The 13,384-nt window shown below is 42.2% G+C and overlaps 1 protein-coding gene across 1 annotated transcript; it reads right to left on the bottom strand.

Annotated features, from left to right (window-relative positions):
• Nucleotides 1–1,179: 1,179 nt before the first annotated feature.
• On the bottom strand, nucleotides 1,180–10,912 carry SERPINB12 (serpin family B member 12). The gene is made up of 8 exons (XM_058831113.1): nucleotides 10,831–10,912; nucleotides 5,712–5,892; nucleotides 4,211–4,324; nucleotides 3,728–3,859; nucleotides 2,762–2,879; nucleotides 2,076–2,218; nucleotides 1,705–1,875; nucleotides 1,180–1,584 (listed from the first exon to the last, which is right to left on the bottom strand). The coding sequence occupies exons 2-8, from the start codon at nucleotides 5,877–5,879 to the stop codon at nucleotides 1,180–1,182; spliced, it is 1,251 nt and encodes a 416-aa protein (XP_058687096.1). The 5' UTR covers nucleotides 5,880–5,892; nucleotides 10,831–10,912.
• Nucleotides 10,913–13,384: the final 2,472 nt, after the last annotated feature.

The following is a 13,384-nucleotide window of genomic DNA, read 5'->3' on the forward strand; positions in this document are numbered from 1 at the left end:
AATGCTAGCTGCTAGAAAATCTACAAAAGGAGAAAACAAAATGCGTACAAATTTTGGATGAGGGAATTTCTTTCAGAAGGCTTTTTGGATGTACAAGTTTAAATCCAGCCTATGATATATTTAGGAGAGACACATCATTATTTTAGCATGTCTTTTCCTTTCTGAAGCCATATATAATTCTGTGCATTAAACATGTTATTCACTTATTCTCCATTATATATATATTTTAAAAGCACATTACAAATGTTAATTTGTTAAACCTCATTCCTCTGAGGAAGACATCATTTATGTTAAACCAGTAAACTACCAGTAATATCTCCCTACCAGCTGGAAAGTTTAATTTTTTTTCCCCACAAACATTCCCAGGTAATGTTTAACTGTGATTTCCATGATCTATACTGCACTTTAAAAAACCTTTCCTCATTTGTCAAAGCATGGAGAGAGATCTGTCTCTCAGATTTGCATCTCAGAACTTTAAATTCACCACACAGCAACACAGGAAAAGGAAAACACATTTCTTGGAAGTTCATTGCTACAGCGTTCCACATTGGTAACTTCATTGGGATGCTTTTAGACCATTTCCTTCCTATTCTTTGAGACTTTGAGATAAATAATTTGATTTATCCTCATATAAAAGACAGCCTTCTATACTGTGTAAATAATTTACCATCTTAAGGATTACATGGTTTTTTTATCCTTTTCCTGCAGACACCATGCATACAAAATTCTCTCTCAGACTTAGGAGAGGTTGTCCAGACAGGTGGTGGAGTCTCCATCTTTGGAGATGCCCAAAAGGCCTCTGGATTTGGTCTTGGACAAGCAGCTGTAGACGGCCCTGCTCATGCAGAGGAGGTGGACCAGATGATCTCCAGAGGTCCCTCCCCATCTCAAATCCTATCGTCACCATGAGCACATGCGCACATTAAGGAAACAAAATGTTATTCATATCCAGTGACCTTAAGGTAAAATTTACTCATATTCTGGATTCAGATCAATATTTACAATTCAAGAAGCCTAGTGGCAGAGTATCCAATTCATAGATTCTAAGCAAAACAGTCTGCAGTGATTATTTTGAAGTACAAACTAGCTATCAAAGGAACAAGAAACCATTTGGGAGAAAAATACAATTTCTGCTTTTCATCCAGGTGTTCCTCACAGTGTTAGAACATGGCCCTGATTTTAAGGTGAACAGAGTTTGCCAAAGAAAATGATAGTATTGGTAGGATTGTGTCTAATAAAGAATAAGAAAGGGTGATTAGCCATGAACACCTCTGTGAGAGGCAGAGACCTCCTCACAATGGAAGCTCCCGTGCTAGCTGCCGCCTCGGTGCCTTCCTCATTGACTTCCACATATGCCTTGTGGACAACATTTGACAGCACCAGAGATTTTGCAGAGGTCATTGCAGACAGGTCAACTTTTGATTCAGTGAAGATGTCGGTCATTCCCATCTCTTGCAAAACCTCGTTGAGGTTAAAGGCACCTTCCAGCTTGAATCGGGGCAGGTAAACCTCCACTGTTGACTCAAACATGTTCTCTGAGGAGGCCCACAGCAATAAATTTTCATAGGTGATTGTGTTTTCAATCTATAAAATGGGGGGGAAGGAGATTAAAACAGGTGGGAAGCTTTGAAAAACTGAGATCTTTACCAGTGTTAATTCAGACAACTGGCTTCCAACCCTAGTCTGCGACATGTACTGCCTTACCTGCTCCAGCCCACTGACAGAGCCATCAGCCACATCACCTGGCAGCAGGATGATCATGCTCAGTGACTTCTGGGCATAAGGGAGTTCAAGGATCTGAGCACCCACCTCCTCAAGGTAGCCCAGTTTAAATTTGCCTTTCTGATACATCATCTGCACAGGTTTCTTTCTGCCCTATTGAAAGGAAAATGACACAGTCAGTTAGGCAATATACCTCTTGCCAACGCCTCTACCCAACAGAGGAGGCAAGTTAAGTTCCCAACACACTCACAGCTTACTCACAGGGCAGTCCAGCCCTGGACACTGTTTTACTTGCTGCAATGCTCACAGTATCTAAGGTGAATAATGTTAAGATTTACAGAAGGCAGATGTACCTGATTCAGTTTAAAATCCCTCTGAACAGTTTTTTCTTCTTCAAACTTGTGTTCCCAGGATGCTTTGAAGTAGATTACATTCACAAGCACCAGCAATGCATGTACATCAATCACACCAGGTGCAAAGAGTTCCTTGATTTTACCTGAAGGGAATTTTGAAACACAGAAGTATTTGTTAGCTGTCATTAAGACTCTGGACTGAAATTCTATTACTGGTCTGTGAACTCACTTTTGGAAAAAACTTAGAAACAGAGCTCTCAGTTTATTTGAAGGACAAAAACAATATAGGTAAACAAATGGTAGATTCCCCTGCCCTGTTACCAGCCAGGGAGGATGGGCGAACTGAGGGTCACCAAATTATCCCCTGGTGTTCTGAATATGGATTTATGGCTGTTTGCAGGAGCACTTTGTCTGGTCAAGACTGATAGGTATTACTGCAATTACCAGGCATAAGGGATGGGAATAAAAAATATTTTGCAGCAAACATCTTTAACTCATAAATAATTTAGCTGGTAACTTACTCTAATATTTCAAGAGTGGATGGGAAGACAAACTACCCTTGAACAGCCTAAGAGTGAACACACAGAAATGTGAACAGGTCTTTGCTTTTCCTACCGTGGAATATCATTTGTTGAACCCATGTAGGAAGGCAGTGATAGAATGGCTATGGTTTTGCTTTGTTTTACCTTGTGTCTCACTTTCAACCCAAGCATTAATTTTTCTTCTGGCAGCTTCAACAGCACCATGAAAGTTCACTGTTTCCAGCATTGCTCCATACAGTTCCTTGCTACACATCAGAAATTGCTGTAAATCAAAATAAAGATTATGAGTTAGTCAAATCTATTAACCACTTACTGCCTTTTGAAAGAAATTGCTCAATAGTATTTTAGAAATTGTGAGGGTCCTGTTGAATGCATAAGGCAAAATTTCATTTTGGAAATGTCAACTATCTGAAGTTTATTCAGAGGATCTTTGAAGAGAAAATTATTCTAATACATAGGTCAAAAATGTAAATAAGTAAAAAGAAAACCAGAAGAAGGAGTCTTGTCATGGAGAACCGCATAACTGAGGTTCAGATAAAAAAAAAAAAAACCAGAAAAATTGCAAGATGATTGTTTGATGTTTAAGCATTGAAATAATTGAGAGAAATAATTGGCAGAAAAGCAAAGATGTGACTAACAAGTTAGCCATACCAAGTAGTCTCAAGACAACTCAGTCATTCTGTAGGAAAGGAGCAAGAAGTTCAGCAGAGCAGTCCTGTGCATGAACCTGTACAACCTTCCTGTCCAAGCTTACTGCTGTCCCACTTGCAAGACCTGAAGTAGGTAGTTTCAGACAGCTTGAATATGCCATTTTTGGTATAGGTTCTCCTCTGGCTGAGTGCACACATATGCAAAAAATTAACAGATCCCTGCTTTAATTTTGCTCTGTAGCCTTTGATATCCACAGAATGGTTTGTTTGTGGTTTGTTTTTTTTTTTTTAATAAAAGCATGGTAAGTTGACAGTCTTGTCTCTTACCCACCAGCCTCAAGAGCTATAGCTCCATGTAGCACATCATGTGCTCCAAAACACACACGAGAGGGGCAACAGTGAGGCTCACAGTTACAGGGAAGCTTGAGGTCATGGCCACAGCAGTTAGCAGGTGACTTACCTGCTGGAGTTCAAATCCTTGCTGTATAAAGAGATTGTTGGCCAAGGTTAAAACATATTTGTCACCGAGGTTTTGTAGTTGTAAAAGCAGCTCCTGGAACACTTTATGGTTAAGGTCTCCCTCCTTGTTACACTGGGAGTAACACAAACAGAACAATTAAAATTATTCCCCTGAACAGCTTTGGTTGCTAATTTACATCCTAATTAGAAAACATTATAAGGCTAAATCCTGCTGTACTGATTTTTAAATCCAGCTAGTCCAAGGTTTATAGCCTGATCCTCCTTCAGATGAGATCACTAAAGGCTTTGGTGTTGACTTACTGGCCACAAATAAAATAAAACCTTGTATAAAACCAGTCATTTCCTAGAGGATTAGGCAGACTCCGAGCATGCAATCTTGCCTCCCTCCAGTGGCAAATCTTAGTGTTTTACCAGCACTAACCTAGCACGCGGTGAAGGCAGGGCTCCCCACCCAAGGACACACCTCTGAGAAGGAAGGCTGACTCTCCAGGCTTCCTTCTGGCTCCATTTCTGGGGCTGCACTCTCGTGATCATATCCAAGACCCATTCTTCCTCCAGCTTTCCCGACATGGAGCACCTGCAGGTGAAGATGTCAAGTTATGTCAATTGTAACTCGGATAAAACTGTATTCCTTGTTCAAAAGCTTTGCTGTGCTCTACTGGATAAGTGGTGTAGATTCACAAAATATGTATTATCAGCTGAAATGACAGACTTGAACTTGTTCATACATTCATGTTCAGACTCATTTATTTATATTAACAAACCAGAAAGAACTTGCATTTAATCCCTTAAAATTTTACTCTTCACTCACTGCCTTAGAATGTTTATATTCGATTTGTGTTTTCATTGCTATATTTGATTTGTGGTTTTATTGTTACAGTTATCTTAAATTTCAAAACAAAAAAGTTGCCCAAAGCAAAGAGACAAAAATTCATTTTCTTTTAAAACATCAAAACTGGCTTCTTGCAATAATTTTTAACATTAACATCAGCTTAAGAAATAGATCAAAACCACAGTGCTCTTAATGGAAACCAGTCCTTTTCTCTACTGTGCAAATACATCACTGAAATATTTTTGTCAGCTTTTCTATTAGAATAATGTTGCATCATACACAGACTTACTCTTGTTTTATAGAGAATACCTATATGGAGAAATTCCCATTGCTTTCCTAAAATAAGCAGGAGTCCCTGTCTAAAGGATTGATGTAGCAGGGTTATGGAAGCCAGGTGGCTGCAGGGGTGATCTCTGTGCAAAGAGAACAGACTCCAAGAGAGTGTCTGGGTGGGCACCTGGCAGCCACAGCAAAGATCAACCCACCACACCCTGGTGAGAAGCTCTGCCTTAGGATTACTGATCTTGTACCATTCACGGGAAAGAGAAGAAAGAAAAAAAGAAGAGAAGAAAGGTTGTAGAAAGCAGAACTTGCACTGCAGGAAGTAAGGGCATAGTGACTGGAGGGGTGACCTTCTTCACCTCCTCCTTGTCCACCTGGGTGTCTGTGGGGTGAGACATTTTGACTCTTGAATGTCATAAGGGACAAGTGAGCTAATGCTTTCAGCCACCCAGGGGCAACCCCTTCAGGTGTCTGCAGCTCTCCCCACTGCCCACCCAGATTCCCACTCTCAGGATCCTTGCAGCAACCACAAGAGGAAACATCTGTCCATAATTCTGAAATAAATCCTGATATTCTGCCAGCAGGCTTGGGGAAAGCCAGAGCGCCCCACTGTGCTGAATCACCTCCCCTCAGTCAGCCCTTGCTCTGTGCTCTTGCAGGGGGTGTGATGAGACTGGCACCAGCAGATGGCAGGGATCAAAGCACAGCTGTGAAGACAGCACCTGTGCCTGCCCCTGTGCAGGTTTCCTGTGAGACACTCTCACCTGTCCCACCCTGGGATGCCCAACATTTCCATTAAGGGAACAGCAAGCAATGTGGAAGCAGCTCACCGTGGTTCATTTATACTCACTTTTTCTATCTGAGCAGCAGTGTTGTTTTTCGCACCAAGATGGATCAGGGCCAGGGCAACAGAGATGCTCATTGGAGAGAAGACAATATTTGTGTCCTCTGCACTTCTGTTGAGCTTTTTGTAGAGATCAAGGCAAAACTCAGTAACTGGTCTAGAAATGGAGTCCATCACGAAGTGGCTGCTGAGTGAGAGCACAAAAGAAGAAATGAAGTGCAGCTGTCCTAGCTAGACCACACTGAAGCATGTCTGCCCTGAGATAGTCCTGTAGCTGGTTGGTGAACATAACAAACATTTCCTACAACCTGAAAGTTCTAATCAGCCTTGCACAGATCAGTCTATGATGCAGGAGCAAAGACACAGAGGGTCTGCAAAAGGGACCCATGTTCACAACATATGCACATTTCTCAGAAAGGACTCTTTTTCTGCCTTATTCCATGCTGTGTCTTATTTCAACTTGTGGTATTAAAATTAGACAGGTATGGACTAACATTTTCCTTCTCCAAACTGATTTGATGCATACATTTGCATCAATTCCTTCCTCTTAACAGCTTACCTTAGAGATAGAGACTTGGTGACAGAAACTAAGCCTGCATATAACTATCTGTGGTAACCAGAGCTGTGGCAAGGGGGTTTCAAACAATAAAATCACTATTAATTGTCTTCATCCTTGAAAAAGGGTCATTAACAGCTATGGAGACTGAACTACATATGGAAACACTAACAATTTGAAGTACACTTTGAATTTCTCAAAGGATTTCCAGGAGTCAAAGATTGAGGCAGGATGCACAATTAAAAATTCCAAACAAAGTAATAGCCCAAGAGCCCTGAGAAGAAGTCTGTGAGTTCCTGCTCGGTGATATAACAAGGTATGTCACTCCCTACTTTTGTACTAGAAACATTACAGTCTGATATCTCTCCCACAGGTCATTTATGTTCAACCCAGTCCACTAAGAACAAGTTAGGACCAAGTTCAGCTTGGTCCTTGCAAGGAGGAGGCCATCTGAAAAGCGGGCAATTAGAAACAACTTTCCTGAATCTTAGGAGAATTGTAAAGGTGTAGTGTAGAACACACCAGTGGGATCACACAAAATTTTCTGGAATCGTTACACAAAAAACAAACAAAAAACCCCAAACAAACAATAAAAACCCGCTCCACATCATCACCTTCAGTATCAAGCAAATATTTTGGACAAATACCACTGGTCTGTGTTCCAGAAAGATTACTTTTTTAGGGGAAAATACACAGCCACAGTATGGAGACAATGTCTCCTGTGGCACAGATCTGGCTGTCTCTATCTTTCCACCTGCACTGGGACCAGCATGGGTCAGGTCCAGAGAAAGCTGCCAGAGTTGTTCTCGTTTGGAAAAAGGAGTGAGTGCACAGCCAAGTGGTTCTCCCCAGTGCCCACAGATGGCCACAGCACAGCAAGCACATTTCCTCAGCCCTGTCTGCTCTGAAGCTGCAGCCTGCAAAGTGAGGTTACATGAGGAGCTCCAGTCTGTGTCACCAAAGATTAAAGGTGGGAAGAAGCTGGTACAAAGCTGAACTTCAGGACCTTTTATCAGCAAGGCACTTGTGCAGCCTGACCTGGGCTGTTGGTGCTCCTTTGAGACTTGTCTTGAGCCCTCTGGGGAAGGGGTTTCCTGGTGCTGGAGACCTGCAACCCATTCCAGCCAAAACTCTCCTGTCAGCATCCCAGTGAGGCCCCAGTTCTACCACAGCTCCCTCCTTTCACAGAGATCCTGACCTTCACAGAGTTTTCTTTATGCAAAGAGCTACTCAAAATGCCTTGCAGTGTTCTCAAGATGCAGCATGCACGCTATCTCCTGCTCAGCCGTGAGCCAGGCATGATTTTGCATGGAAAGCTGGGACTCAGCTGCCAGATGTTACCAGGAAGTTGATATGGCTCAGCCAAGATGCAGCATTTGTCTGTGAAATCATCCTCACCTGCAGCAAGTGCCAGACAATGGGAATTACCTCAGCCCACAGGAAAACAGACTGGGCCTAAAACAAACTGCTGCAGAGGCTTGGAAGAGATGAAAAAATAAAGTTTCTGAATATATGAATGTACAACATGTGGCAAAATGCAGACATTTATTGCCATTTGACTAACTTTAAAAGCACAGCAACAATCAATACTTCATCCTGTTTCTGAGTGATGCTCTGTGGAAAGAACCTGTGATGCTGAAAGAAAAGTTCATAGATGTTTCATGCTGAGACTTCTGTTTTGCCCTAGAGTCCAGAAGTACTTCACATAAAGACCTAATGCAAATGGACAAAACAGATGAGAAATATCCAAAGGGTTCTTAGCATAGACAAATTAAAGATGAGTTTTATCTCATTAATTCTGAACACAGCTGTTTTAGCTCTGCTATTAGTGCCTTTTTATGTAATACAGTTTTAATTTTCCTTTTAATAATGCAGTCACCATACCACAAGACATTGCACTAAATAATTTCTCTTTTCTTCCACCTTCATATCCTTCTATCCACAACCTTCTGAAAACAAAACTCTGTGCATCTTCCGTGCTGAAGTTTGTAGTGCTATACTTCCACATCTCTTGAAAGATCTAAAATGGAGCTGTGAAATCAGTGAATGTAGGGCATGAGACACTTTGTAGGTGTGTCTACCTTCAACATCAGAAAGAGTCAAGGAGAAAAAAAAAAAGAGTTAATAATCTTACTCAGTAGGAAGAAGGCAGCTCCACCCCACCCTGCAGTGAAAGGGCTGAGTGCCAAGAATGGGGGGAGAGCCCAGGATCTGGGAACAGGTTTTAAAGTGAGTGTCTGGCACGCTGATGTGGCCACTCCCTCAGCAAAAGCAACAAGCTGTCACTAGGGAGATACCCAGGTGCAAACACTATCCCCAGCTCCATGGTTTTGTGAGTGGGAACTACTTAGAGAGCTGCCCTAGAAATCCAGAGGAAGGGAGGGCAGATATGGGCTAGTGGAGGAACTTTCTTACTGCACAATGGAAAGATTTAGTGAACTTTCTTAATCTAAAGCAGGGTGGGAACAAGTATATGAATGATTCCACACCACAAAGCCTTCTGTGTAATAATTCAAGCAGACTTTTGGAGCTACTGCAAGGACCACAGTGTTTGGAGAACATCTGCATGGACAGCAAATGGTAATGTCACTTTTAAGTGATCTTGGGGTGGTAAGGAGGGATGATACAGGATTAAAAGAAGTGTTCCAGGAAGTTCCTAGCTGCTGCTCTGCACTAGCCAAAGCACCTGCACTGAGCATTATTATTAGTGCAGAGCCTCTGATGACAGGAGATCCTTTGCATGATGGTTCAGCAGCTTTTAACATAGTCTGGCAAATTAAATTACTGCCACTGCAGTATGTGAGCAAGAAGCTACCCAGGAAAACAGCTTCCTTCAGAAGAAACTACTGCATACCACAGACCTCGTAAAAATTTCAAACTTCCTCCAGGGCTGTGTGAAATGATGAACACTCCTTTTCTATAACTATTCATGATCTGCTCTCTCTTTATAGTTTGTTTTTGGCTAAGGTTAGATGAAATCAAAACAAAAACTATCAAAGAATAAAGAAACCTGGGCTGAAAGCTGTCATAATTAATGGTTGTATTACATTATATTATTCAGTCAACAGGAGGAGGCAGTAAATAGGGTGGAGAAGGTAAGAGACCTGTATCCTTGCTGTTAAGGTAATTCTGTATTTCACACAAGTTAAGTAAGAAGGAACCTGTCTTGCCTGATGCCACATGATAATTCCCATTGCATGTTTTACTTGTTCAATCTGCATCCCATTAAGGTGCCTTAATACACATTAATTTCTCATGCACAGAGGAGAATAGAACTGGCAGAAATTACATGGTCTATCCTAGAAATAGACAACATGACACATAGAGCTGTCTCCTCACATGAAAACTGGTAGAAGTGACTTTCTTATTTTTCATGACCATTCATACAAAAATACGTTTCCAAGTATTTCTGTGCAGATTTGGAGTGAAATGGACAAACAGCACATAAGAAAAATTAAATTTCCTACAACACAGCAATTCTGATCATCCCTAAGTGGCACAACACATGCTTTAAATTAAAAAACAATACATTTCAATACAAAGCATCTTTTCGAGCGAAATGGTGCCAAGTTCATTTTCCAAACAACCTAGACTCTCAGGATGCTACTTTTATGCCAGGAAGCTTTTTCCTGACTGCTTTTGTTAGTTTGCATCAGCCCCTCTGGTCCTTCTAGGCCAGTTATTTCTGCATAAACAGACACGATATGCATTGGCCTGTTACAGGCTGTGTGGTGGCAAGTTATTTGCTGTGCCTCAGTGCAGCTGCACAGGCTTCTCTGCAAGCTTCTAAACAGCATTGCCAAACCCAGGAGCTCGTATTTTAATAGCAAAGACCAGCACCCCCACTAACAAAACAAAATCTGAATACCACTCCACCCTTTCTCTTTTATAGCATCATTGTTTAATAACACAAACAACTTCCCTGGTGGTGGGGATCAGTGTAAAGGGGAAAAGCCTTAGGACCCAGTCAAAGAACTGCATGCCCTCTCTCTTGTCCAGAGAACATTTCAAGTCTTTTTCTTATGCCTTGGAAATGTGAGTAAAGAAGGAAAATTAACCTGTATTTCTCATGCTGTGGGTCAGGTTGCCCAGGTCACCAGCACCATCACTTTGTATTGTCTGTTTCTACCAGAGTGAGTAGAGGTGCTTGGAAAGAGCCTGTCCTTCAGCCCTTCTGGAGATACAGGCAGAAAAAGCATCTACTTTCTCTTACAAGCCCCTCAGCTCATCAGTCGTGTGGCAATTAGACTTTAATGGATAGACAGAGAGGTTTTGGGGAAATTTCAGGTTCTGAAGCCTGTGAAATTTAGGCAAGAATCTTTAGATGTGTCTCTAAAATCCATATTCATGTCCCACTGAAGACCAGCTCCCTTTGTGTGAGCTCTTGAGCCACCTGAATTTTAGCAGTGTTTTGTTGCCTGCAGCCTATAAAGTTATCTCTCTCTCTGCCCAATATGTAAAAATGATGTTTACTTTAGCAGCCTGTAGAGTACTTTGGATCAGAAAAAAAAAAAATCCCAGCTATTTTGGGAAAAAAAAGAAAACAACAAAACAACATAGAATTTTTACCTTCTTCCCTGAAGAGGTTAAATGAAGAAGACAACAGCTGAGTTCTGGAACACGTTCCTGTGAATACTGTATTAAAAAAATCTCCCACTCTCCTGTGGGAAAGTTCAGCCTCTAACCAATAATTGCTGATAGCAGCATCTTGCTGTTTAATGCAAATGCCATTACCATGAAGTTTCCCCACAGAAGAATGGGAAACCTATATCTAGCAATATGCTATTAGCATTTCCCTCAAGCTGCCCAACAAGTCTGGCAGGCAATATCTGCTGGCAACATCCCCTGATTGCAATGCCAAGTCACTCTCAGCTGGAACACCGGTCATTAACCCTAAGAAGACTCATGACTGCACTGCTGTGCTTAGTCCCTTTCAAATTTTGATGGGGTCTGGCCTGGACAAAGGTGTGTGCAGGGTTCATGCCAAGATCGTTTGGAGCTGAGCTTGCTTGCAAAGATAGAGAAAATGAATAGGAAATGCATGAGTTTTATGTTGCCTGCAGCCATCTCTTCCTCTCAGGTAAGGAGTTGGCTTTACGTGCATGGAAGGAGCTTAATTAGAGAAGGGAAGAAATATTTCCTTGAACTGTAACAGGAATCCCCAGCCAGGGGGTATTCTTTTAAATCTCTGAGTTAAGACTAAAAGAAGGCCAGGAGTGGTTGATCACTGAGGTTAAGTCTCCAGCACAGAGTGAGAAGGAAGTAAAGAGATGGGAATCACTGAGCTGCACTAGCACAGTGTTTGATCTCTAGTCAGTACCACTGAACTCAGGTGCAGCACTGGGTTATGGCAGCTGGACTCAGAGATGAGAGCTAAACCAGGGTTGTATGTGGCTTTGCAACACTGAAAATTTGATTAATTTTCTTTCTTGCTTCTTATTTCCTACAAAGCATAAAATTTCCTTTGGATTCATAGGATATTTATGGGATCAAACATAGTAAGCTGGAAAGAGGAAGAAGGTCCCCCAGCACCATCTTTCCCTTCCCTTGCTTTCCTTCTACTGCTGAAGCTGAACCATCCTCTTCTTTAGGCACAGCACCATCCAAGTTTTGCTGCTCTCCACTCCTCTGCCAGGGAATCAGCCCAGCTGGCCGAGCTCCAGTGCTCCAGTACCCATCTGAAAACAGGAATCCATAAGCAATGCAAGACACAAGGATAAAATGGCCATTCTCATAACCTCTGTTCTTTTCTTTCCTTTTTTGCTTCCATTTGCCAATCACTTTCTTGTTTCTTTTTTTTCTTCTTGCATGTTCCTGTAGTGCCCCCTAGTCTTCCTCATTTTTCTTTCTTTCTTTTCTTTCTTTCTCTCTCACTTTCTCTCTTTCTCTCTCTCTCTTTCTTTCTTTTCCTTTCTTCCTTCTTTCTTTCCTTTTCTCTCTTCCTTTCTTCCCCTTTCTTCTTTTCTTTCTCTGCTTTTAAAATTTATTTATTTGTGAATGTTGCCTTACCATGTATATTCTGATACTTTTCTAGTCCAAGCTCCTTTTCAGTGACAACCTAAGTATTTTTGAGTATGTTGCAAGACTTTCCTTCTTCCAATTTGTGTGCTTTCTCCCTTCCTCCTATATTGGCATCATTCCTCCACTGATTTATTTTGCTTGCTCTGTCATATATTCCCTCAGAGCTTCCCTGACATCCACTTAAGTGCTTTGCCTCAGGAAATGTCAATGTAGGTGCAAATTCAGTCTTCTCTGGGCCCTTAGGACAGTATATTCACACAAATGTACTGCTTTTCCAGTGGGGCATATTTGCCCTAAGTTGCATTTTTTCAACTTTCAGAACTTTCCCACAAACCACTTTTGCTACCACAAGACATTAAGACGTGTCCCTTCTCAGGCAAATGCTGGGAGTAAGGAGTGGGGCAGTGACTGTGCAGGTGAGCAAGCGATGAGGTGAGCAGGCACACAGCCCTGCAGTTTGAACTGCCTGCCAAAGCCAGCCACAGCCTGCTGCTTTCCATCAGGGGCATCATCCATCACTGGGGAGTAATGCCCTGTTGAAAGGTGAGGTGGAGCACCTGGTCGATCTGAGCAAGCCCTCAGCTATGCTCACTCTCTCCACTGTAAGCAGCACCTTCCAGCACACAGGAGCTCCTACACAGCAACTCCCACACACGTTTTCCCATGACCTCCCATGCAATTTCTTGCCCAATTTCTGTCCCAGAGGCCAGCAGTGGGTAGAAGTAGACTGTGACACGGTTTCTCACAGCAGCAGGAGCCTCGTGGATATTTCTCCCTCATGTGCTGTGAGGTGGAAAAACTTCACACTGGGACTGGCAGAGAGAAGAGGCAGAAGTGAGAAACGGGCCAGAGGTTTTCATAGGCAAGCCACACTGTTCATAAATGACCAATAAATGAGTTTGCTTTATGTGGGCCAAGACAGCTTTGTATCTCTAATATCTGCTTGCCTTGCACAGGCTGGGATACCTTGGAATTAGTCAGGAGGTGGAGAAAGACAGGCCCCACCCTGAAGCAGTGTTTCTCTCTGCTTTCATGGGATAACCCTTCCTAGCCAAGCTATCACAAGGAGAAGAATGCTACCATAAATTTGTGGGGATATGCC

The sequence above is a fragment of the Poecile atricapillus genome, chromosome 2, assembly GCF_030490865.1.
Source record: "Poecile atricapillus isolate bPoeAtr1 chromosome 2, bPoeAtr1.hap1, whole genome shotgun sequence".
NCBI lineage: Eukaryota > Metazoa > Chordata > Aves > Passeriformes > Paridae > Poecile > Poecile atricapillus.

Excerpts from the sequence above, each read along its gene's own strand:
- SERPINB12 (XM_058831113.1), bottom strand. The coding sequence starts at position 5,879 with ATGGACTCCATTTCTAGACCAGTTACTGAGTTTTGCCTTGATCTCTAC. Across the intron at positions 3,860-4,210 it reads GTCAGCCTTCCTTCTCAGAG|TGTAACAAGGAGGGAGACCT; the intron begins GTGTGTCCTTGG and ends TGTTACTCCCAG. Across the intron at positions 1,876-2,075 it reads GGGATTTTAAACTGAATCAG|GGCAGAAAGAAACCTGTGCA; the intron begins GTACATCTGCCT and ends TCCTTTCAATAG.